The sequence below is a fragment of the Rhinatrema bivittatum genome, chromosome 7 (genome assembly GCF_901001135.1).
Source record: "Rhinatrema bivittatum chromosome 7, aRhiBiv1.1, whole genome shotgun sequence".
NCBI classification, from domain to species: Eukaryota; Metazoa; Chordata; class Amphibia; order Gymnophiona; family Rhinatrematidae; genus Rhinatrema; species Rhinatrema bivittatum.
In genome coordinates, this window is record NC_042621.1 from 151,607,978 (window position 1) to 151,632,357 (window position 24,380).

The 24,380-nt window shown below is 41.7% G+C and overlaps 1 protein-coding gene across 2 annotated transcripts in view; it reads right to left on the minus strand.

Annotated features, from left to right (window-relative positions):
- LOC115095532 (loricrin-like) overlaps positions 1–23,338 on the minus strand; it is a 75,704-nt gene extending 52,366 nt beyond the window's left edge. For both annotated transcript variants that reach the window (XM_029609376.1, XM_029609377.1), the window contains exons 1-6: positions 23,187–23,338; positions 21,333–21,443; positions 20,707–20,817; positions 19,447–19,557; positions 18,700–18,810; positions 17,502–17,621 (exon numbers count right to left, since the gene is read on the minus strand). In XM_029609376.1, the coding sequence (XP_029465236.1) occupies positions 17,502–17,621; positions 18,700–18,810; positions 19,447–19,557; positions 20,707–20,817; positions 21,333–21,443; positions 23,187–23,277 (655 nt within the window). In that variant the 5' untranslated portion in view covers positions 23,278–23,338. The remainder of the gene's footprint in view (positions 1–17,501; positions 17,622–18,699; positions 18,811–19,446; positions 19,558–20,706; positions 20,818–21,332; positions 21,444–23,186) is intronic.
- Positions 23,339–24,380: the final 1,042 nt, after the last annotated feature.

A 24,380-nucleotide genomic window follows, 5' to 3' on the forward strand; every position in this document is an offset into this window, starting at 1 on the left:
CGTCACCTCTCCCACTTCATTTCCATTTTCAAGCGGACCTTCGAGGATCCTGGTCGACAGGCGGTTGCAGGTCACCAGCTTCTCCACCTCTGTCAAGGCTCACATTCGTTCACTGAATTCACGGTAGAATTCAGGACACTAGCCACTGAACTGGGGTGGCAAGAGGACTGCCTACGGGCAATCTATCTGGACAGCTTGTCTCCTGCCCTCAAAGACGAGCTGACTGCTCGTGAAATTGATTGATCACCGCATACATCAGAGACACCAGGAGGTAAAGGTCTCCCGGCTTTCTGCCCTACACCCAGTCCGTGCTACAAGTCCCCAGTTGAAGGCCTTTCCGGAACCTCCTCCATCACCAGAGGAGCCTATGCAGATCAATCGCGGTTGCTTGTTTCCTGAAGAGTGCCTTCAATGTAAGAAGAAAGGCCTATGTTTATACTGGCCTGGCTCGGTTCCTTGAGATGTTAAAAAGACATTACGGGTGGCTCAGCATGGTTAAGGACTCCCGCAGTTATGTAGACTCCTGTCCCATCTGTGCACAGCAAAAGCCTCCAACTGATCACTTTTAGGGGCTCCTCCAACTCTTCCAGCTCCCACTGAACCCTGATCAAACTTCTCTACTGACTTCATTGTCGATCTACCCCCATCAAAGGGCAACACGGTCATCTGGGTCATCATCGACTGCTTTTAGAAAATGGGCCACTTCATTCCACTGCAGAGCCTCCCCTCGGCTCTTGAGTTGGCAAAACTCTTCTTAAATAATGTATTTCGCTTACATGGCTTACCCAGAGAGATCGTCTCTGACCGTGGACCACAATTCGCTGCCAAATACTGGAAATCCTTGTGTAAAAAGTTTGATATTACCCTGAACCTGACGTCAGCCTATCACCCTCAAGTGAACTGCCAAGCCGAAAGGATGAATCGGTCCCTGAAGACATTCTTGAGATCCTACATTAATGATCAACAGAATAACTGGGCCAACCTCTTGCCATGGGCCGAGTTATCCCACAATACCCACATCACCTCTGCCACTGACGTCTCAAAAAATAAATGCATGTGAATTAGGACAGGTTTCATTTCTTGTTTGGAATATCACATATTGTTGTTTTTGGACATAGATCATTATCCATTTCTTTCACTCCACTATGAGATCTTATAAGCCCACCTTTAGGTTGTGTCACTTTCTCAACATTTTGATTTCAGCTTGCATGTAATTGAATTTTTTATTTTTTTTTATTTTTTTAAATTATTTTTACGCTTTTTGTCCACATCTTATGTATCTTTCTTTCTTTGTGCTTTTATTTCAAGATATGATTGTTTTACAGTTCAAAAACACAGACTTTGAGGAAATGGGGAAGTACCTAGAGGAAGAACTAAATGGATGGGAAAATGAGAGAGATGTGGATCAACAGTGGACCAATCTAAAAGGAGCAATCGCCAAGGCAACTGCTCTATATGTTAGAAATGTAAAGAAAAGCAAAAGAAAAATGAAACTTATCTGGTTCTCAAAGGAGGTGGCTGACAAAATTAAAGCTAAAAGAACTGCATACAAGAAATACAAAAGATCCCAAAGGGAGGAGCACAAAGAAGAATATCTGATTCAACTGAGGGAGACTAAGAAATTAATCAAGTTGGCAAAAAGTCAAGCAGAAGAGAGGATTGCCAAGGAGATAAAATATGGTGACAAAACATTTTTCAGATACATCAGCGAAAAGAGAAAAGTCCAAAGTGGTATAGTGAAATTGAAAGGTGGAAATGATCAATGTGTGGAGGGAGACGAAGAAATGGCAGAAATATTAAACGAATACTTCAGCTCTGTGTTCACTAAAGAAGACCCTGGAGAAGGACCATCTCTACACAACAAGAAACTGGAGGGAAGCGGAACAGAGGAAAATCCATTTACAGTAGATAATGTATGGGAAGAGCTAAAGAATCTGAAAGTGGACAAAGCCATGGGGCCTGATGGGATTCATCCAAGGATACTGAGGGAGCTCAGAGATGTTCTGGCAGGTCCGATGTGTGACCTGTTCAATAGATCCCTAGAAACAGGAGTGGTGCCGAGTGATTGGAGAAGAGCGGTGGTGGTCCCTCTTCACAAGAGTGGGAACAGAGAGGAGGCTGGTAACTACAGACCGGTTAGCCTCACTTCGGTGGTGGGAAAAGTAATGGAGTCACTGTTGAAAGAGAGAATAGTGAACTATCTACAGTCCGGAGAATTGATGGACCAGAGGCAGCATGGATTCACCAGAGGAAGATCCTGTCAGACAAATCTGATTGACTTTTTTGACTGGGTAACCAAGGAATTGGATAGAGGAAGAGCACTCGATATCATATACTTGGATTTCAGCAAAGCTTTTGATACGGTTCCGCACAGGAGACTGGTGAATAAAACGAGAAGCTTGGGAGTGAGTGCCGAGGTGGTGACCTGGATTGCAAATTGGTTGACGGACAGAAGACAACGTGTGATGGTAAATGGAACCTTCTCTGAAGAGAGAGCGGTTTTAAGTGGTGTACCGCAAGGATCGGTGTTGGGACCGGTCCTGTTCAATATCTTTGTGAGCGACATTGCGGACGGGATAGAAGGTAAGGTTTGTCTTTTTGCGGATGACACTAAGATCTGCAACAGAGTGGACACGCCGGAAGGAGTGGAGAGAATGAGACGGGATCTAAGGAAACTGGAAGAGTGGTCGAAGATATGGCAGCTGAGATTCAATGCCAAGAAGTGCAAAGTCATGCATATGGGGAGTGGAAATCCGAATGAACTGTATTCGATGGGGGGGGAAAGGCTGATGTGCACAGAGCAGGAGAGGGACCTTGGGGTGATGGTGTCTAATGATCTGAAGTCGGCGAAACAATGCGACAAGGCGATAGCTAAAGCCAGAAGAATGCTGGGCTGCATAGAGATAGGAATATCGAGTAAGAAAAGGGAAGTGATTATTCCCTTGTACAGGTCCTTGGTGAGGCCTCACCTGGAGTACTGTGTTCAGTTCTGGAGACCGTACCTTCAAAAAGACAAAGACAAGATGGAGGCGGTACAGAGAAGGGCGACCAGGAAGGTGGAGGATCTTCATCGGATGACGTACGAGGAGAGATTGAAGAATCTAAATATGTACACCCTGGAGGAAAGGAGGAGCAGAGGTGATATGATACAGACTTTCAGATACTTGAAAGGTGTTAATGATCAAAAGACAACGACAAACCTTTTCCGAAGGAAAAAAATCAGCAGAACCAGGGGTCACGATTTGAAGCTCCAGGGAGGAAGATTCAGAACCAATGTCAGGAAGTATTTCTTCACGGAGAGGGTGGTGGATGCCTGGAATGCCCTTCCGGAGGATGTGGTGAAGACCAGAACTGTGAAGGACTTCAAAGGGGCGTGGGATAAACACTGTGGATCCATAAAGTCAAGAGGCTGCCAATGAAGAGTGGGTGACTCTCCAGAATGATGGCTACTGCCTGGAGTCAATACCCTTATTAAATAAACATACACAGGCTTACGGTGACTCCAACATCGCTCTAAGCTTCAACAGCAAGAGAAAATGTGGAAAAAAGGATTCACACTCACAAAGAGGGGAGTAGCTGGCTTGTTACGGTGGTTACTACCCCAAATCAAATAAGCCTGATACTTCACTTTCAATGCATATACAGCAAAGTTCTCTGATTCAACGGCAGGGGAGAAGAAAAACTGATACTTCACACATCCAGCAGAGCTCTCTGCTTCAACGGCAGGGGAGAAGAAAAGAGGGTTCGCACTCACAAAGCGGGGAGTAGCTGGCTTGTTACGGCGGTTACTACCCCAAACCAAATGTGCCTGATACTTCACTTTCGATGCACATCCAGCATGGCTCTCTGCTTCAACGGCATGGGAGAAGACTTATACGTCACGCATATCCAGCATAGCTTCCTGCTTCAACGGCAGGGGAGAAGAAAAACAACCAATAAGGGCTAATAACATAGTCTGGGTAAAACAAATAAGCATGGGTGCAGCTTGCTTATTGCGGCGGCTACTACCCCTAACGAATCAAGCTAGATATTTCACTTGGATGCAGCTCCATCACTGCTCTCTACATTAAAGGTGGGGGTGGAAGGGAAATAGAACCAAGAGCTAAGAGAAACAGATAAGTATGAGAGAAAATATGTGTGAGGCTTGCTGGGCAGACTAGATGGGCCATTTGGTCTTCTTCTGCCGTCATTTCTATGTTTCTATGTTTCTATGTTTCTATGTTTCTATGTTTTGTGTTTGCACACAGTTCATAGTCTGTCAATTTATTCTTTATACAGTTATTTATTCAGAAGAAAACCAAATGGTAATAAGATCTGCCATATATATTTAAGAGATTATTTCACCAAGGTAAAATCATCTATATATTTTTTCACATTTCATTGATTCAAATTACAAGATTAGTATATATTTAATCAAAGAAGATATTACATTTCACTGTTTATTTATGTTTTATATTCATTAATTGCTTTTTGAGCATTTATGTTGTTTTATGTGAGTCATGTATGTTTACATAGCCATATTGATATAGTTACATCTGCCCTAAATTAATTAAGGATCATGTTCCATTTTAAATGTTTTATATATGTTTTATATCCATTGTTACCTTTTAAGTATTAATTTTGTTTTTATTATTTATGTATGTCATGTAATTTTTGTATTGTATTGTCAATAATTGACATTTATTTATTGTAGTCCCTGAGGCAGCCCCCGCAAGGGGGGCGAAACTCGGTCTGAGTCGGGCATATTGTGCATTGGACCTGCAAGTCTCCTTAATAAAGCTTCCAACGGACATTCTTAGGCATCTATTTTGTTTGTATTTCCCCCACGGCTTTTTTAGATTGCCTACCTCCTTGTTTTATCAGCCAGTAACTTAACAACTACAGCTACCTCGTAACATGGGCATCCACAACACATTTCATGTGTCCCTCAATAAACCTCTGGTACTGTCGTGGCCCACCAGATGTCCACCCGCTCCACCGCAAGTCTCCGCTGAACCTGACGCCAGTCTTCAGGTAAGAGAGGTCCTCGACATCCGTTCTGTTGGGAATACCTCCTTGCCTGGGAGGGATTTGGGGCCAAGGAAAACTCTTGGGAACCCTCACATAACATACTTGACAAGAACTTGTTGCAGGACTTCCACCAGGCTCATCCAGACAAGCCATGACCGAGGGGGGGAGGCCTAGAGGGGGGATACTGTTGCGCATCCCGTCCGTGCTCAGCCCACACCCGGGCCTGCTCACCTCATCCCTTCTCCAGCAGTTCCTGGGTCATCCTCCCCTGCTGCTGCTGCCATCTCTGCTCGGCCTTGGAGTCCCGTGGTGGCATCCGCCAGGCCTTCTACTTCTCACCAGGCCTCATGGTGGGGCTTGGTGTCCTCCGTGGCATCGATCCCGCCCCTAGGCACGCGCGCGTGGACTGCCCGGCTGCTTAAAGGGCCAAAGGCGGCTACCAGCTCTGCAATGCACCCTGATTGATTCCCGGATATAAGGAAGTGGTCAGACACCACTTCCTTGTCTTGGCAATTGGGTCGTACACTCCGGTGTCTCTAGTTTGCCTGTTCCAGTATCTCTTGTTCCAGCGTCTCTTGTTCCAGCTTCTCCTGTTCCAGCGTCTCCTGTGTCTCCTGTTCCAGCATCTCCTGTTCCTTCTTCTCTCCATCCCTGGTAGAACCCGTCAGACTGATCTCACAGTACTGACCTCTGTCTGTTCTCTGACTACTCCTGATTGCTGCCTGGACCTGATCTCTGCCTGTTCTCTGACTACTCCTGATTGCTATCTGGACCTGATCTCTGCCTATTCTCTGACTACTCCTGATCGCTGCCTGGAACTGACCTCTGCCTGTCCACTGACTACTGTTTATTGCTGCCTGGAACTTGACATCTGCCTAGCCTGACTACTCCCAGACTGACTACAGTTACTGACCCCTGCTTCGGCTGACCATTCTGGACTGATACTCTGGACTTGATCCTCACTATCCACTCATGCACTCTCTTCTGGCCTCCTGCGACCTCTGGACACTTGTGCCTGAAGACCAACCTTGCACCCTTGTTCATGATGGGCACTCCCCTGTGCGTCCTCCTAGGAGACCCTGCAAGGCCCACCTAAGACCAGGTAGCCCGGGTAACCAAGGGCTTAACCTGCGGAAACCCCATGTTGCTATTACAAAGCTCCAGCTAGCCTCTGTCTCCTCCTGTGCTTCGCCTCCTGGTGGAAGGTGCTCTCTGGTTACGACTGGAGGACTGTACCAATTCTGCACCAGGCCAAGGGTCCACCTCCAGTGCAACAGCACCTTTTCGAATTCCATCCACCTTAGCTCCTCTTTGGAAATGCAAAGTAAATGAGTTGATTTAGCAATTTTCCACTGTCCATACTATTCTGTTATACAAGTAATCCTACAAGACTCAATGCATAGAGACAAAGCCAACAGGAAAGGAAAAATGTAATAGGCTCCATATATTCTAATGAATTCTTCAGCAATAATCCAAAAATAGTGTAATATTTGTCATAGGAACACAACCTAACAACATATAAGAACCTATTTTCATAGAAAAACATATGTTGGCCACTAGATTGCATAGTTCCCTACTCTAGGAATAAATTAGCCAGAAGGGGATTCCTCTTATCAGCACTTCCCCCAGAGGCTGTCTGGAGTGGGAGGATCCTCTTTCCTATAATTGGCAGCTAGGAGTAGATGAGGTGTGGCATATTTTGGTTGGAGATTGTAAAGTGAGAAGCCCTTACTACTTTCTTTTATTGTGAGATGTACCAGTTATCCTTGCTATGCACACCCTGCTTGTTGAGGATCGACCTCAGGTTTAGAACAGAGACTTCATTTAAGAAGATTTTCTCTTTGTGAATTTTTTTCTGGAGTGCAGCCTGGAGGCCAGGACGATGAAGACCTACTAGCTCTATTTCAGGCGAAGAAGGGATGCAGTGACAATAGTACCCCATAAGGGTTGTTCAGGACAGTTGAGTAAAGTATTTTCTCTTTTGATTGAGAGGAGTTTTCTGTCAACCATCCTCTCCTTTAGACACTGGGCTGAATAGCCTCATCCCTGGTAACTACAGACTTTTCCATCTGAAATGTCATCAGGACTGATTTTTGAGAAAGAAGGAAGATAACCAGAATTGGAGACCCACCACTGGATCTTCCCCCTAGGAACAGAGGAGCAGGCTGGATGAAAGAAAAACAACCTTGGACTCAAGTAGGAGTTTTCCACATTCTAAGGGGATCCCATGTACAGTAGGAAACTTCTTATGCACTCATCTGCAGGAGTGGTAGGAATCACCCACGGAACTTGAGCTCACTTAAACAGAGAGAAGACATCCAGCTGAAATTTCAGTTAATGATGATTGGACATTGACGTAACTTTTGACTAAATAAACAAAATATTATTTGAACACTCAGTCCTGTGTCCATCTCATCTATCCCAATTCAGCAGCACCTCAGAAAAACATCTGATAAACAGACACACATTTGAGAGATTCACACCACTGCATGGGCCATAACCCTTAATTTCCCCTCAACAGAAAGAACTCACTCTTTTGAAGTAATTGGAGGGGGAAAATATTACCAGAGACATCCCCAATATAAAATTCAATTTTTGGGTGCCCTCTGGAAAATATGCCACGCCAAACAAAAAGGTTACACATAGAATGAAAAACATGTCTTTATAACAAAGGCTGGTTAAAGTTATTTGCGTAGATAGCATTGCAGAAAAATGGTAAGGCAATGCCTTTGGAAAAACTTTAACAGCAGGTAACTATCCTGCTTTTAAATTAGGCCTTTGCTTGCACTTCAAGTACTGGGCCACTACTGGTCTGGTCCTGAGGATGATTCTGCAGAGAGCTCTCTCAGAATGAGATAACGTCACAACCTATAATATAAACAGGGGCCATAGATTTTAAAAATGTTAAGTCCAACGAAGAGGGTGTGCATCAGTCCATCAGCTCTCTCAAAGCATGAAGAATGTGGGCCTCAGGGTGTCAAACAAGAAATTAAACCTTAGGTCACTTAGAGCTCAAGAAGGTGGTAGCAGGCTACAAAAATAAATGCCAAAACTTTGGAGAAGCAATAATACATAATGGCCATGATCATGTTTCTTTACTGATTCTCCTGAAGAATGCATAACCTATACAGAATAACATTTCATTCATCTAGCTGGGTGTTGGTACACTTTAGACCATTCCACAAACTTTTCTAGATTCCTCCTTATGTTTTCCATACCTTTCTGAGTGTCTGTTGCAGATTTTGATATTGTCCAAAAAATGACATACTTTTCCTAATAGCCCTTCCACAATATTGTTTATGAAAATGTTGAAAAGAACCAGTCCAAGGACTGATTCCTGTGGCACAGCACTAGTAAGGTCCCTCTTCTCAGAGTGAACTCCATCTATCAACATTCTTTCTCGCCTCTCACTCAAGCAGCTTCTAACCCATTCTGTCTCTTTAGGCCTATACCAAAGACACCCAGTTTATTGATAAGTTGCCTATGTGGAAGCATGTCGAGGCTAGACTGATATCCAAGTAGACTAGATCTAGATCTTTCCCCGATCCAATTCTTTGGTCACCCAATCAAATAAATTAATTAGATTCATCTGACAAGACCTACGTATGATAAATCCATGCTGCCTTGGATCTTGTAATCCACTGGATCCAGAAACTGCACAAGCCTCTGTTTTAGCAGTGATTTCATTAATTTAGTCACCACAGAAGTCAGACTAACTGATCTATGGTTCTTAGCATTCTTACTTCCACTTTTGTGAAGATGAACCACACCTGCCTCTCTCAAGTCTTCTGGAACTACTATAAGTAAAAAAGTCAATCAGCAGAACTGCAAGAAGTTCTCTAAATTCTCTTGGATGTATTCCTTATGGTCTCATTGCTTTATTTACTTTTAGTTTACCTACTGCCTCACAAACACAGTCTTCTAAACATCATTTGGGGTTTACTTTGCTTCCAATCTTATTTGTATCCATTTTCTGTGTTTCTGCTCCGGACCCTTCTTCAGTGAACGCTGAATAGAAATATTTGTTAAGCAATTACTCTTTTACACATCAGCCTGTACATATTTATCCCCTTCATCTTTGAGTCCATTAATGCCATGTTTATACTTCCTCCTATCACTAACTTACCTAAAAATAAAGTCTTCTCATCCCATTTGACCATATTTTACTATTTTACTTCAATTTGCATCATCAGTCTTTTAACTACTTTCCTAGCTTCTCTTTGATTTTCATGGTAGTATAGCCTTTATCCACATGTTTATTAACCCCTTCAAAAAAATGAAGCAGATTTGTTAGGCAAGACTTCCCTTGGGTAAATCCATGTTGACTGTGTTCCATTAAATCATGTCTTTCTATATGTTCTACGATTTTGGTCTTGAGAATAGTTTCCACTATTTTTCCCGGCACTGAAGTCAGGCTCACTGGTCTATAGTTACCCAGATCACCCCATGGAGCCTTTTCTAAATATTGGGGTTACATTGGCCACTCTCCAGTCTTCAGGTACAATGGATGATTTTAATGATAGGTTATAAATTTTAACTAATTGATCAGAAATTTCATTTTTGAGTTCCTTCAGTACCCTAGAATGCATACCATCCGGTCCAGGTGATTTGCTACTCTTTAGTTTGTCAATCTGGCCTACTACATCTTCCAGGTTCACTGTGATTTCCATTATATTCTTAGGCCATGTTTTTTAACAGAGTATGGTTTTTTTTCTAAGCTCTTGACAATAATCATAAGAAACCCCTTATGTATGTTGGGTTACCCTATTAGAGGTCTCTTCTTTAGAGATCCGATTCCAGTTTGGCAGGAGAAAGCAGAGGAATAACAGCTCTCTGTGCCAACTCCTTATAACATTGTGGAAGATTTAATTCCACATCTGTCTCCTAGGCTAGGCTGCTTCTGTGGCTTTCAGTAGGGGTGTGCATTCATTTGCAATGTATTGGCAATCCGCAACTTATATGCCATATTCGTTGTATTCGTGGGGGTCATGAAACGTATGGTGAACCCCCACGAATACAACGTATCACTAATGAATAAACCCCCACCCTCCTGACCCCCCCAAGACTTGCCAAAAGTCCCTGGTGGTCCAGTGGGGGTCCTGGAGCGATCTCCTGCACTTGGGCTGTCGGTATTCAAAATGGCACCGATAGCCTTTGCCCTTACTATGTCACAGAGGCTACCGGTGCCATTGGTCAGCCCCTGTCACATGGTAGGAGGAATGGATGGATGGCACCATTTTGTGCTCCTACCATGTGACAGGGCCGACCAATGGCACCAGTAGCCCCTGTGACATAGTAAGGGCAAAGGCTATTGTTGCCATTTTGAATACCGGCAGCTGACAGCCCAAGTACAGGAGATCACTCTAGGACCCCCACTGGACCACCAGGGACTTTTGGCAAATCTTGGGGGGGATCAGGAGAGTGGGGGGGGGGGGTTTGTAGTTAATTAAATTTAAAGGGTTGGAATAGGGTTTGTTTTTTTTAATGAATACATATGTAACTAATGAATGGATCGGGGTCCCCGAGAACGGATGCAACAGATTTGGGTCCCCACGAATATGAATACCGAATGGGACAAATCCATCCCTGCTGCACATCCCTAGCTTTCAGTAGGATTATGCTGAACAGCCAGGGAGCTTCCCTCCTCTCTGGAGTAAGTGCTAGAAAATCCACATAAAAGAACTCAGAGTATTGATCTTGCACTTGATAAACTGAGAGGATCCTCCCAAAGAATAGGATATTTTATGATCTGGGAAATTCCATGAAATCAGGGAAGAAAACCTATCAGGTCATGCTGGAAGGATCCTCAACTCACACAGTTTTAATTACCTCAAACTAGCCTGTGAGTCTGAGCATTGAATTTGCAATGCTTCACTCAAAGCAATATTCTATTGGAAGGTTTTGGCTTATGGTTTGAGCAGAAAACTGAAAACCAGAGAAGCCCAGTTCTAATTTTGCTTCTCACACTTGAGAGTTTGGGCAAGTCACTTAGGGCCTCATTTTCTAAAGTATCACAGGCCTGCGATACTTTAGGGAATGAGGGCCGGGGGGCCGAAATGGGGGGCGGGCCTGAGCTAGCCGGCAGCGATCGCACCGTCACAGTGCGATAGTTGCCGGTTTCGCACCCAATAGCGCCACCATAGAAGGTGTAGCTATTGGGCGCCAACTTGGACACGAAAAGGGCCTTACCTTTTCGTCATCTGCGGCATCTTCGCAGAGTCAGCCCCGGGGACGCCCGACTCCTCCTCTTCCGGGGCCGACTCTGCTCCCATTTTGGTATCGCGTGCGATCCGTTTAGAAAATGAGGCTCTTAATCTTCCATTGCCTCAGACACAAACTTAGATTTTAAGTTCTCTAGGGCAGGAAGCTATTTTCTTTATCTGATTGTAACTTGCCTTGCGTTCTGATTTGGAAAGGTGAGTAATTAAATCAAAAATTGAAAAGCAGTAAATAAATAAGCTACTATGCCAAATGTTTGAAGGACCCTGTAAATATTTCTCTGCTGTAAATAGACCTTTGTTAGAGCCACACATATTTCCTTCCTTCTGTTTGCAAGTTCACAAGGCATGGCTTATCAGTTATGGAAGGAAATTGCAGATTTAAATGAGAAAATTATAAATCTTTGAAGGGATCCACTGATACCACCATCCACAGAAGAGCTTGGTCAGCCCTGTACAGTGAATGATTCAACATTCTAGATTCCTAGGTTTACTACATCCTGTGCTCAACTATGACTACTAAGATCCCCAAGGCTCCCTGTTCTGCACTTTAACCCAGCAGAGATTACAAAATTAATGCATTAAAAGATCAGTAGACAAATGTAATTTGTTTAGCCACTAGGATTGCTTTATTATAGCAGGAAAATTATATTTAATCAATTGATAATTTTGATGACAAAAGAAACTTTGAAGTTATCTTTATATGGTTATTCATTTAAAATCAGAATTTAATCACAGAAGTTAACATGCATGATCTTGATTGTCTGAAGTAGTTTTTTAATATTGCTTCTTTGAACCACATTGGCCTTGTTTCTGCTGGTCAGTGTATTGATTTCCACCTAGAAAATGAAGAATAGAATTAGTGTAATGGTAGCAGAAAACATTTTTTCTGGCTTCCCTGCTTAGTTCCTTCATACTTCCTTCCCTGTATGAAAATAATTTCTATCTGGACATTTTCTTGAATATTTGTTTTTCTTTTTGGATGTTAACATGATATAAGAAATCACTCATTTCTCACATTCACCAACACCATAAATTTTGCTCTTAATTAACTTAGGGACTAAAATAAACTATGAGTTTTATTGTATCTCTCTGTCCAATGTAGTACAATTTAGCTTATGATATACTTTACTGATTTTTAATATGATTGCTAGAAATTAGATTTAATAATGTGTGATCATTTCTTATCAGTAAGAAAATGTGTTGTCCTTGTAAGTAAATTATAATCACAATTTAGGCTATGCTGCCCTTTTCTAATAATGCCATAAAACAGGTAAGGCATATGTTGTTGAAGTAAAATGCAGAAGTGAAACTGTGATTGGTCAATCTTAAATATGACCCTTTTTGTTACTAGTGCTGTACAGCTAATTATAGAAACATAGAAACATAGAAATGATGACAGAAGAAGAACAAACGGCTCATCCAGTCTGCCCAGTAAGCTTTCACAGTAATTTTTCTTATACTTATCTATTACTTTGACCGCTGAGGTCAGGACCCTTATTGGTAACTTTTTTGGTTCTAATCTCCTTCCATCCCTGCCATTGATGTAGAGAGCTGTGCTGGAGCTGCATAAAAGTGAAGTATCAAGCCTAATTGGTTAGGGGTAGTAACCGCTGCAATAAGCAAGCTACTCCCACGCTTGTTTACCCAGCCTGTGCAATTTAGTCCTCGTTGGTAGTTGTCTGAATGTAAATCCTCTTATCTTCATTCCCCCCTGCCGTTGAAGCAGTGAGCTGCACTATATATGTATTCAAAGTGAAGTATCAGGCTTAATTGGTTTGGGGTAGTAACCGCCGCAACAAGTAAGCTACTCCCACGCTTATTTGTTTACCCAGACTATGCAATTCAGTCCTTGCTAGTAGTTGTCTGAATGTACATCCTCTTATCTGCATTCCCCCCTGCCATTGAAGCAGTGAGCTGCGCTATATATGTATTCAAAAGTGAAGTATCAGGCTTAATTGGTTTGGGGTAGTAACCGCCGCAACAAGCAAGCTACTCCCACGCTTGTTTACCCAGCCTGTGCAATTTAGTCCTCGTTGGTAGTTGTCTGAATGTAAATCCTCTTATCTTCATTCCCCCCTGCCGTTGAAGCAGTGAGCTGCACTATATATGTATTCAAAGTGAAGTATCAGGCTTAATTGGTTTGGGGTAGTAACCGCCGCAACAAGCAAGCTCCTCCCACGCTTATTTATTTACCCAGACTATGCAATTCAGTCCTTGCTAGTAGTTGTCTGAATGTACATCCTCTTATCTGCATTCCCCCCTGCCATTGAAGCAGTGAGCTGCGCTATATATGTATTCAAAAGTGAAGTATCAGGCTTAATTGGTTTGGGGTAGTAACCCCTGCAACAAGCAAGCTACTCCCACGCTTATTTGTGAATACAAATCCTTTGTCCCACATTTCCTCTTGCCGTTGAAGCATTATCTTATCTTCATTCCCCCCTGCCATTGAAGCAGTGAGCTGCGTTATATATGTATTCAAAGTAGAGATGTGAATCGTGTGATCGATCGTCTTAATGATCGATTTTGGCTGGGGGGGGAGGGAATCGGATCGTTGCGGTTTTGTTTTTTTAAAAATCGTGTAAATCGTAAATCGGGGGAGGGCGGGAAAACCGGCACACTATATAGCAGGGTCACAACTCCAAATTGCGATCCAATGCACATATCAATCCCAGGAAGTTAGCTTCCGGTACTATTTCTCTAGAGTTAGTATTCCTAGGCACATTAGGGATGCTTTGCTCACCTGAATGGGAAATTAGCTTGCGTTAAGGCCAGAGAATATTTACCTAAATTAATGTTTAAGGCAGCTGTTTTGTCATAATTTACTTGAAATCCAGACACTCTAGTGCTTCCATTAGGAAAACAATGAGGTATGTTAGAGCGCCAAAACCCACCCCGACCCTTTAAAATAAATCCCCCACCCTCCCGAACCCCCCCCACCAAATGTCTTAAATTACCTGGGGTCCAGTGGGGGGGTCCCGCTGTGATCTTCCACTCTCGGGCCACGGGTGCATTAATAGAAATGGCGCCGGCGCTACCTTTGCCCTGTCATATGACAGGGCAAAGGTAGTGCCGGTGCCATTTTGGTTCCTGTTCCCGACGTCACGAGCGTAGGAGATCGCTCCCGGACCCCCGCTGGACCCCCAGGGACTTTTGGCCAGCTTGGGGGGGCCTCCTGACCCCCACAAGACTTGCCAAAAGTCCAGCGGGGGTCCGGAAGCGACCTCCTGCACTCGAATCGTATTTGCCGTATTGCAAAATGGCACCCCTGGGGGTCCAGCGGGGGTCCAGCGGGGGTCCGGGAGGATCTCCTGCGCTCGTGACGTCGGGGGACAGGAACCAAAATGGCGCCGGCGCTACCTTTGCCCTGTCACCGGCGCCATTTCTAACAACGCACCCGTGGCCCAAGAGTGGAAGATCACACCGGGACCCCCCCCACTGGACCCCAGGTAATTTAAGACATTTGGGGGGGGTTCAGGAGGGTGGGGGATTTATTTTAAATGGTCGGGGTGGGTTTTAGGGTTGTTTTAGTGTGCCGGTTTTCCCGCCCTTCCCCTTCCCCTCCCCCTTCCCCCGATTTACGATTTTTGACGATAAATCGGGGGAATTCCTAGTGTATATCGCCTCTAACGATTTTTGATGATTTAAAATATATCGGACAATATTTAAAATCTTCAAAAAACGATTCACATCCCTAATTCAAAGTAAATTAGTTTGGGGTAGTAACCGCCGCAACAAGCAAGCTACTCGCACGCTTAATTATAAGTAGGACAGGTGATGTTGACCTGTTAACTGAACTTGATCTAAGACATGCTGACTCATGCTGACTCTGTATTCTCGATATATAAGTCTGATTGTATGTACTAGATTTTGGGAAGACCAAGAATTTGCTCGAAATGGGGTTTTCCCTATGTAGCTACATTAGAAAATAAAAGTGGTAACATTGTATTGCAACAGATTTGTCTATTCTTTTGTGGAGTAAATTAGAGGGCCTATGTGCTAAATGTTTTCTCACATTTTGTAGCTGGAAAAAATATTTAGTACTCAGGCCCTTTAAACAACTGAAAGAATCCTTGCACCTAAGTCATCAGCACAGGGACGCATGGTGAAATTAAGAAAATGGAAAACAATAATGATTGAAAAGTGTGTAGTGTATTTTAGCTCTTTTATGTGAAAATGTAAAAATTACAGCAATATCTAATTCTATTTAAATTAGTGATTTACAAGCCTGAAGGCAGGAGGTAAGAACATAAGAACATAAGAACATGCCATACTGGGTCAGACCAAGGGTCCATCAAGCCCAGCATCCTGTTTCCAACAGTGGCCAATCCAGGCCATAAGAACCTGGCAAGTATCCAAAAACTAAGTCTATTCCATGTTACCATTGCTAATGGCAGTGGCTATTCTCTAAGTGAACTTAATAGCAGGTAATGGACTTCTCCTCCAAGAACTTATCCAATCCTTTTTTAAACACAGCTATACTAACTGCACTAACCACATCTTCTGGCAGGTAAAACCTACCACATCCTCTGGCAACAAATTCCAGAGTTTAATTGCGCGCTGAGTAAAAAAGAACTTTCTCCGATTAGTTTTAAATGTGCCCCATGTTAACTTCATGGAGTGCCCCCTAGTCTTTCTATTATCCGAAAGAGTAAATAACCGATTCACATCTACCCGGTCTAGACCTCTCATGATTTTAAACATCTCTATCATATCGTATCATATCGTATCTTTGAATGTTAATAGATGCCAGTGACAGGGAGAGAAGGTCTCTTCTGAACAGAGTGCAACATTCCCTTTCCTCTTTGCATAGGCTACTTTCATCTCTCATTGTGTGCTGTATTTTTCATAGTGTTTGGAATAGAATTGTTGCAAGTTCTAACATACCCAAAATGCCACGTAAAGTGGGAAAATGTAAAATAAAATCATTAAATGAGATAATACAGAAAATTCTGTTAAAAGCAGATTTGTTCTTTCTGATAATGAATAGTAACATAATAAATAACAGCAGATAAAGCTCATGATGGCCCATCCTGTTTGCCTGGTAAAGATTCATCCGCTTAGGGTAGATTCACTTAGAAATTTCCATATGCTACTGTACTCAGATTAATATAGAATGAATTTGCGAACATCAATAATGTGCAGGTATGTGGATTTTCAGCCTCCTGACAGTATGCATTTAGTTTCAAGGCAGATAGAAACTTATAAACATAAAAAAGAGGGATTCTGGAGGGACTTTCAAGGGAGTGTGCCAGATATATTTAAGCTTTAAATTTTCAAAAGTTATAAAGATCGATGGAGGACCCCTAATGCATTTAACTTTCCAAACCTTGTTCTTTAGCATTTTAGATTTACCTGCATAGCAAACCAGTTTTCAAACCATATATAAGGGTGTATTGTGATGAAAACAAATGTCGTTATGTGCAGGCTTTTAAGAATGCACATAACCGTGCATCTAGATGACTTACTAAAAATTTACCACAGTAACTCAAATTAGTCATTATAACAGGTACTCTAAAATGAGAGTCCCAGGTCCACTAGGGAATCTGCAAGATGGTGTCAGGGAGTCTGCCAAATACATCAAAAGCTAACAAACAAAAAATATAGTAAATATGCTGGAGTGTTTTGCTAATTTATATACAGAAAGTTACTTGTGTTGAGTTATACTGTGAGCAAAGGAGTGGCGAAGAATTTTTACAGCCTAGGAGGGGACCTCTCAAACAAAATCATATAGAGACTTAGAAGAATGCTTGAATTGTAACCCACCTTAAAGTCAGATTTGGAGAAGATGAGTAATTCAATCTAAAATCCCAATGCAAATACAAATCCCAAAACTTAAATTTTTGCAGGCTATGACTCTATTTAATGGAATGTGATGTAAATATAGACATGTGTGTTCAAAAGCAGATGATTTATGACATTTGAAGAAGGGACCTATATTACCATTACCTCTTCTAATCGTCATTTATCTATTTATTTATTTGTTTGTTTGTTTATTTATTTATTTATTTAAATGTCCCACTATAAAAAGGCAGATATCACACATAGCATAAAGTGGAAAGGTTATTGTTAAAAATAAAAATGAAATGTGAAGCTCACTGCTTCAAATCCAGATTTTTAAAATCACAATTGTAATATTGAATAATATAGTACCTCCATAAACAATGGGAGGTTTTTGTAATTGAAATCTCTCCGAAGAACGTATAGCAATCCTTACTCAGTACAAAATAATTATTATTATTATTACTGCTAAGCAGAACTTTTAATCCTTACTTTGACCTTTCTGTTGGCACTGGTTACCAACTCCCTGTGAGCACTGAGACTGCTGACCACACTGGGACTGCTGACCGCACTGCCCTCCATCATTGCCACCCTTGGATGAAATGCTTGACTCTAGAAATTCAAAGCAGAATAGGGTAGGAAGAATGATTTTGACTTGTCTGCTTCAACATGTCATAAAACCAGTAGATGTCACTGCTGGGACTCCCGTCCTGAGAGGGATTATAAATGCTACTTCCACAGTATTTGAGCCACATCTGCTTTGAAATGAAGTTTGGGGATTGAACCCAGGTCACTCACACAGTTGTGTGCAGTGATGCCGCTGTTTCATTAGGCGTTGACCATTAGGGATGTGAATCGTTTTTGAACGATTAAAATTATCGTCAGATATTTTAAAATCATTCTAAATCATTAGAGTGCACAATACAATACAAATGCCCCCGATTTATCGTCAGGGGCATTTGTATTGTATCGTTAAATAGGGCACGGGAATTATTTGGGGGAGGGCGAGAAAACCAGCACACCAAAACAACCCCTAAACCCACCCCGACCCTTTAAAACCATTCCTTACCCTCTCCCACCTCCCAAACCCCCCAAAAATGTTAAGTTACCTGGTGGTCCAGTGGGGGGGGGGGGTCCCAGCATGATCTCCCGCTCTCGGGCCATCGGCGCCATTTTGGCTGCCACTAATTAAAATGGCGCCGATGGCCTGATAAAAAAAAAACCCATCCGACCCTTTAAATCGACCCCCCTTAGCCTCCCCCACCCTCCCGACCCTTTTTTTTTTAGGGAGGCCCGCGCCGGTAAAAAAAACAACCCACCTGACCCTTTAAATTGACCCCCCCCCAAAACCTTTTAAAATTACCTGGTGGTCCAGGGGGGCCTCAGGGGGCCTCGGGGAGAGATCCAGGGGGGCCTTGGGGAGAGGAGAGATCCAGGGGGGCCTCGGGGAGAGATTTCCCATTCCCAGGCATCAGCTGTTCTAAAAAAAATTGGCGCCGATGCCCCTTTGCCCTTACCATGTGACAGGGTATCCGTGCCATTGGCCGGCCCCTGTCACATGGTAGGAGCACTGGATGGCCGGCGCCATCTTTAAAGATGGCGCCGGCCATCTTTACTCATCAGCCCCTATTAACACAGATGTTTTTTAAATATTTCTAAGGAAAACTTATAAAAATAAATTACAACTTACGACCATAGCCATGACCTTTCTGTTGGCATGAATCACCTCCAACTTGTGAGCCCCCTGTGCTCTGATAGGACTGTCCTCCACAAGCACTGCCTTTGCCACTTGTGGATGTTTCTGATGTCATAAAAATTAACAGAATAGGAAGAGTGAGTATGTGAAGCTTTGCTGTTCTATGCTTGAACATGTCATGAAACTTCATTCAGAACCAGCTGGAGTTTTTCCTCTATTTCTAACTTGTTCCTTGGAAGATCTGTTTGTCTCTTGCATTGCAGACCAAAACAGAATAGGAAGAATGATTTTATGATAGTTTAGTCTTCTCTTCTTCTATGTGTATGATGAATCTGCATTTGTAACTACCTGGAGTTTTCCAGCATTTTAAAATTGTTCCATGTTGGCAGAGATCATAGAACATGAGTCCCTCCACAAGCTGGTATGCATTAATCAGCCTGAGTCTGTCCAGTAGGTGTCACTGGTGGGAATCCCTTCATTGGGGGACTAAAAATGCTGCTTCCACAATATTCCAGCCCTGTTTGCCTTGAAATCAAATTTAGGTACTGAACCCAGGCAACCCACACAGCAGTGTGCAGCATTGCCACTTGTCATCAGACCAACCTGGGTCTTAAAACTTATTAATACATATAAAATATGATTCATGCTGCTTGTGGAAAATGTACTATTTCTTCCAGAAAACTAACACAGCAATTTTTAAAGGGTTTGTAAGAAAAATTATTAAAACAAATTAAAACTTACGACTATAGCCTTGACCTTTCTGTTGGCATGAATCCACTCCAACTTGTGAGCCTCCTGTGCTCTGATAAGACTGTCCTCCACAACCACTGCCTTTTCCACTTGTGGATGTTTCTGACGTCATAGAGTAGAACAGAATAGGAAGTGTGAGTCTGTGAAGCATCGGTATTCTACACATGAACATGTCCTCTCATTCAAAACCAGCTGGAGTTTCATATCTATTTTTAACTTGTTTCTTAGAAGATGTGTTTTTGTATTACATTGCAGAAAAAATCAAAATAAGAATGATTTTATGTAGGATACTTTAGTCTTGTCTGCTGCATTATTTCATTAACTTCAATTTGTAACTACCTAGAGCTTTCTTTGCATTTTAAAAGAGTTTACGTGTTGTGCAGATATCACAGCAAATATCTATGGCCAGAGGATATACATCATAATTCTCTCCAAAACCTGGTATGCAAGCACCGTGAAACTGAAGAGTATGTTAATGTATTTCTGTGATAGCTAGTACTCTCTTCCTCTAGGGGCCTGTAAATGCTATTTCTACAGTATTCCAGCTCTTTCTGCTTAAGATGTTAAAGCCAAGTTGGGGTTTGAACCAGTGTCTCCCTCACAACAGTGTTTTGCTCAGCTACTGTTTCAGGTGAACCCTAGCCAGTGGCATTGCTGCAGAGAAGCAAGGAAAGGGAAGTGCCCCTTCAAAAACTATGACTTAACCCCTTTGACTACCACGTCCTTCAGTGATGACTTGGAGGAGAGGGCAGGGCTGGGAATAAGCAGGACAAATGGTCTGAGCGCCAAGTCACAGAAGGCTCCTTATTCTGTCCATGGTGAATCTGAAGGCAGCAGCATCCAAGCAGCTGCTAAATGCAGGCTGGTGCCACAGGGAAATGAAAGAGTATTATCATATGGTGAATTGTAAGGGGGAAATATGCTACCTCTCCTCTGCAAACACTGGGGAGAGGATTTTTGTGAATGCAGAATGTGTGTTACAGAACTGGAGGTTTAGTATTTACATTGAAATCTACCCCACCCTATTAAGACTCCAGTGTGTAGCACTGCCAGTGGGACATCAAGCCAGTCCAAGATCTGGTAGGATACTATTAAGCATCATGCAGCTTGAAGAAAATGTGGTGAAATAAAAATGAGAAAAACACAACTTTCATCTGATTAAAACTTTTTCATCTTTTCAGAATACACTGTCTAAAAAGCAGTTTCTAAAATGTTTCTAAGGAAAATGTATTAAAATAAATTTAAACTTACGGCCATAGCTTTGACCTTTCTGTTGGCATGAATCAACTCCAACCTGTGAGCCCCCGGTGCTCTGACTCCATTGTCCTCCACAACTACTGCCCTTGCCACTTGTGGATGTTTCTGATATTGAATGGAACAGAATAGGAAGTGTCAATTTGTGATGTTTGATATTCCCTGCTTGAACATGTCATGAATCTTCAAAAAATATCAAATGGATTTTTCCCCTATTTTTAATTTGTTTCTATGTAGCCAAGCCATCATTGCTACATTAATTGGTTAAATGCTAAAAACCACAATTCTCTTTGCAATCTGGTATACAAACACTCTGAATTGGTACAACAGAGTGATGTTTGGGACTCCCTTTCTTCCAAGTAACTGTAAATGCTGCCTCTGAGTGTTCCCAGTTCAAGCTGTTCTGAGGAGCTGAACTAAGGTCTCCAACACAGCTGTGTGCCACCCTGCCACTGGGTCATTAGGCCAACTCAGGATCAGAAGATATTTCATAATAATCTTGTATAAAATTTAATAAAATCACTGTATCAATAATAGAATCAACTTTGAACATGTTAATCATTAATAATGCTTTTGAATGGAATCATCCAAAGATCAAATTATTATAATTAATTAAAACTTACGACCATAGCTTTGACCTTTCTGTTGGCATGAATCAACTCCAACCTGAGAGCCTCCTGTATTCTGATTCCACTGTCCTCCACAATTACTGACTTTGCCACTTGTGGATGTTTCTGATGACAGAGAGTAGAACAGAAGAATAATTACGAATCAGTGAAGCTTTGCTATTGTCTGCTTGAACACACCTTCATTTGCTACTATAGGGAGATTTTTCCAAATTTGAATTTTTTCCTCTGTAGCCAAGCCATCATATCTACAATCCTTGGTCTGAAACCACAGATCACAACTCCCTCTGGAATCTGGTCTACACCTCCTGTGAACCTGGACAGTAGGTGTCACATATATCTCCCCAGTAAAGGATAAAGGCCAAGGCAGGGAAGCTACCATTCTGAATGAATGAATGGCTGAATGAATGAATGGCTATATAGACGGTATCAGCAACAGCGTTCTGAATTCCTGGACCTTGGGATGATGTTTCAAGGACTCCTGAGCATAAACAAGGGTCCACCATCAGTATCAGAACAGATCGATAAGTCTCCTGACCATGGCTTTAGACTTGGATCTTAGTGAACAATATCCCAAGATAACTAAATATACTCAGGTAAGTCCATTTTTAAAGAGAAATTAAAAGGGACAACATCTGGAAGACCTTGTACCCTAGTGCTCCATATATGTTAAATGTATTCTTAAATCTAAAAGCAGTCATGGAAGACACTGACGGAGATAGTGTTTATTAGGGAGACGTGATGCACAGAAAACCATGATTGAAATGTAGTTATACTGGGCTAGAATATGTTCAGGAAGGACAGGATAGGAAGAAAAGGAAGAGGAGAAGCACTGTATATAATATATAATATTATCACAGCAGAACTGCAGGTTTTATGATGTAAAAAAGAAACTCTATGGGTTAATCTGGAAAGAGAAAATGGAATATCTGTTAATTTTGTGTGATTTATAGATCTCCAATAATTACAAGGAATGATTAGAGAATGAATAGAAGACATTTACAAAACTGCATGAAAGGAGGTAATATTGCCCCTATATAAAAAAAATGGTGAGATCTCCTTTGAGAATACTGTGTATTATTCTGGTGTCCACACCTTCAAAAGGATATAAACCAGATGGATCAATCCAGAGAGTTATGGTCAAAGGTATTTGTTCTAAAGCATATGGAGATAGACTTAAAGATATAAACATGTATACCCTAGAGAAAAGGTGGGATCTCATAAGTATCTTAAAGATGTTTAAATAACCTAAGGAATCAATGCACAGAGATTTGTGTCTTTCAATAGAAAAGAGGTTCTGTAATGAGGGATTATGAGATTTGGGTAAAATTGTAGACTCAGAAGTAATCTAAATAAATATTTCTTTACAGACAGGATGGTGGATGCATGGAACAAACTTCCACTGAAGGTGATGGAGACAAGGAAAGTATCTGAATTCAAGAATATATGGGTAAGCACAGAAATCTCTGAAGGAGTTGTAGGAATTGTAGAGCTGAATGGTTAGTGTGAATCATCAGAATCATCAGATTTGATAAAACATATGCTGTTTTTTGCTGACACATTTCTATTCCAGAAGGGATTCTCTACCTTCTGGAATTGAAAATGCTTCCTCTGCAGCATTCTGAGTTTAGGTTAGGATGCCTTGAGTAGATGAAGCCAGATTTGCAATTTAATCAGGGACTCCAACATAGCAGAGTGCATCCCTGTCACTGGGTCATTGGGCGAAACCCATACCAGGAAGGATTATCCTTTAAATAAAATGCAACCTCTTTATCTTACGGAAAAATTAATGAAATCACAGTGCCAATAACAGAATCAACATTCCTCGCATTATACTGAAATAGAACTTACGATCAAAGGCTTTCACTTGGCATGGGTCATTGCCTTGGTCCTGTTGGCATGTTGTCTTCTGATTGCACTGTCCTCCACCTTTGGCAGACATGTTTGTCTCTGTCTGTGTAGAGCAGTACGGAATAGGAAGAGTGATTCTGTGAGGCTTTAGTCTTGTCTTCAAGAACTTGCCTTTTTATACTCAAGAACAGTTCTTCCCTCTGTCAAATGTGCATCACGTGTGCCTTGGTGGAGCTCTTGAAAAGCAAATAGGAATTAAGTATCACCCATATAATTAGAGGTCATTTTCTAATTTTTTTCTGTGCCAAAGAAACCCAGTGTAATTTCTTGTTCAGATTATTTAAAATGACACAGTGTCATGTTAAATTTCTAAATTGTACCTTGTGACTTTTATGAAATGAATCATTTTCCAAATTTAGTCCAATGAAAACATTGTACATTTTTTTTCTAATTAAAAAAGCAGGCCAAATCAGAGATTATAGGGCAAGATAGAAACAGGATTCTAGATCAGGGGTTCCAGCTGCTAACTTTAATCCTTTCTTTCAATAGCTCATCATGTAGAGTGATCGGATACATTATGAAGTGTACGTTTGATTTGTGCAAGTCCTGTCTTCTACCTTTTTCTTATTATAATATCATGCTTTTCTACTGTGGGAGTATAAAATTAGGAGATACACCATGAAGTAATGGAATGACAATTAATGTATATGTAGAAGTGGTAGGAAGATATATAGGCTCCCCTTTAAAATGCTTTGCATCCTTGCTCACTTAAAAGTTATATTGTATGGACTGGAACTTGTCATCATCACAATTCTATAGTCTGTCCTCTGGAGTTCCACAGGGTTCCATACTTTCTCGCACTTTATTGTCTTCATTGGCCACTCTTATTCAGAGTTTAGGCTATTCTTGCTTTTCATATTCTGATGACGAACAGATAAATGTGTATATTGATTCTATTTTGGCTGACAGTATTGTAAAATTCATTCATTGTCTCTCAGAAGTAGCCAGCTGTTTCCATACATCCAAATTAAAAGTAAATCCTGGGAAATTGAAAGCTATTTGGTTTGCTAAGAAATCTGATATGCCTCCTTGTCCTTCTCTTACTATTGCTGGTACTCACATGTATCTAAGAAATGTTATTACTACTATGGGAATTAATATTGAATCCCAGATTACTTTTGAATTAGGAATCTC